Source organism: Pteropus vampyrus, unplaced genomic scaffold (assembly GCF_000151845.1).
Source record: "Pteropus vampyrus isolate Shadow unplaced genomic scaffold, Pvam_2.0 Scaffold280, whole genome shotgun sequence".
NCBI classification, from domain to species: domain Eukaryota; kingdom Metazoa; phylum Chordata; class Mammalia; order Chiroptera; family Pteropodidae; genus Pteropus; species Pteropus vampyrus.
Window position 1 is genome coordinate 784,635 of NW_011889061.1, and position 2,107 is coordinate 786,741.

Consider the following 2,107-nt stretch of genomic DNA (forward strand, 5'->3'; position numbering starts at 1 on the left):
CCTGAGAAGCGGGAAAAGCAGCAAACGCTTTTATTAGATTTGATTCTTAGCGCAACAAAACATAAGCATAGGAAGAGCCCCGAGGGGCTAATTAAAACGCGCATCGAAGGGCTGGCGACGATGAGCGGACGAGATCGAAGGCTGCGGGGGCAAAGGGCGCTTCGCCACGCAGCTTCTGTGCGACGTGGGCCACGCGACGCGGCCCCGGGTTTCCCTCAACTACCTCCTCCCGGCGCGGGCGATTTTCCGCGCCGGGACCCCCGCCGCCCGGCCCCCCGGCCCGGGTCACAGAATGGGAACGTAGCTGTTGATTTTCGTCCGGTGTCTCTGCGAGATGCATTCCGCGATCCACACGACGTTCCTCGCTTCCTGCTCCTTCAGCTTCGTGTACGCGTAGAACACGCCGCAGTGGAACTGTCTGTTGAAAGCCAGCACGTTCATCCTCACCTGCGGAAGGATGGGAAGCAGCGTGGGCCGTCGGCCTAGGTGGCGCGTGCCGCGCAGGCGGACGCCGGGGCAGGCGTCTCAAACCGGATGGCGCGACCCCCCGCGACCCCCGAGTCCACACGGCATCGCGAGGGTCTCGGACGCGCGTGCGTGTGTCTGTGTTTTCTGCAGAAGGTAGAGAAGTGAAGGAAGAAAATTTTTCGAAAACTTTTTTTTTTTACTGGGGTCGGGTCTGAAACGGAACGATCCCTGCCTTCTTTTCGTTTCCAAAGAAGGTGGAGAGGGACCCAGTCCCTCATGCCACTCTGAGCATGTCAAGCAGAGCGGCCAGGGAGCGGAGGCCCCCGGGCTCAGGGCGGACGCCCGGTCCTCCCGCTGACGGCGGGTTCCATAGCGGCCTCCTTCGCGGTGGTCGGGTGGCACTCTAACTCACCCGATGCACGGACCGCCACGCCTGTCTCTACTTCCTTCTGTCACAGACGCTAGCGAGCGGATGGAAATGTCAGACCAGGACAGGGCGGCATCACGAGGGCAGTTCACGAAGTCGTGGGGAGACCCGGCGTCGTCCCTCCACGAGATGCTGGCAGAGCTGCCTTCTCTCCAGAGTGCCGCCGCGCATGCGGGTCAGCGCGGGACAGAGCCACGAGCCGCCACCGTACGTGGACCACAGGGCCCTCCGAGGCACAGAGCTCGCTGACGCCCAGAGTGAGGGAACGTGTACGCGGGTGGTGCTCCCCGTGTGTCGTACCTCGTGTTCATAAAACACGTCCTCCAGCGACTTGCCCCCGCTGCCGTCACCCACCGCCTCGAACAAAGGCTTGTACACCTGCAGAGAAGACGGGATACTATTTCCCAACAAATTCTTATTTCTTGTAAACATGAAGATGTTTTCCCAACCATATAGAAATTGTGCGTCTATTTAAAAACAAACAAACAAACAAAAAAAAACAAACGCTGTCCAGAAGGGCGTGTGTTTAGGTAAATCTTGGGCCTCCCGAGGAAGCAGGGTTTGGGGTGACAGGAGCAGGACGGGATCCTCCCCCCCCAGGGCACACTACACTGAGCTCATCTCCACTTGCAGCCCTGAGGGCTCGTTTGCCACCTTACAGAGGCTCAGCACGGCCTGGGGTTTGGTTGGCGTGGACTCAGGCTCTTTGAGGTGACAGTTGATAAAATTCACGTGGAATTTCAAGTGTGGACGAGGTGGACATTGGGGGGAAGCTCAGATTTTAATATCGCGCTACAGAGCCTCCTGCAATGACATGCACGATGCCGCAGGGGTTCGAGCGTCGCTGGCTGACTCTCGCTCTCCGACGGGGCCTCAGAAACCCACAGGGGGATGAGGGCCGCGCCCCTCCAGCCTTGGAGGACTTGCCCGGAGGCTCTGCACGGTCTGTCCCCAAGCCAGAAGGAAGGGAGCTGGACGAGGCATGCGGCCCACGGCCCTGCAGCTGGGGGCTGCACGTGCAAGGGCAGGGCCGATCTCCCTCCATCCCCACTGCCCCCCGAGCCTCGGCGGCGCTGTACCCCGCTAAGTCCACATTCTCCCCGTGTTCCAGACAGGTTGCCCACTGGGCCCCGGAAAGGACCGCTGTGTCAGCCGCGTCACGTAACTTGTGAGAACTCCGCACTGTGTCAGGAAACCTGCTCTGTGGACTCT

General features: G+C 60.5%; 1 protein-coding gene across 1 annotated transcript in view; it reads right to left on the bottom strand.

The window, feature by feature from the left end:
* Window positions 1-8: 8 nt before the first annotated feature.
* ATP6V0D2 (ATPase H+ transporting V0 subunit d2) overlaps window positions 9-2,107 on the bottom strand; it is a 27,421-nt gene continuing 25,322 nt past the window's right edge. The window contains exons 6-7 of the mRNA XM_011375931.2: window positions 1,196-1,273; window positions 9-447 (exon numbers count right to left, since the gene is read on the bottom strand). Of these exons, the coding sequence (XP_011374233.1) occupies window positions 286-447; window positions 1,196-1,273 (240 nt within the window). The 3' untranslated portion in view covers window positions 9-285. The remainder of the gene's footprint in view (window positions 448-1,195; window positions 1,274-2,107) is intronic.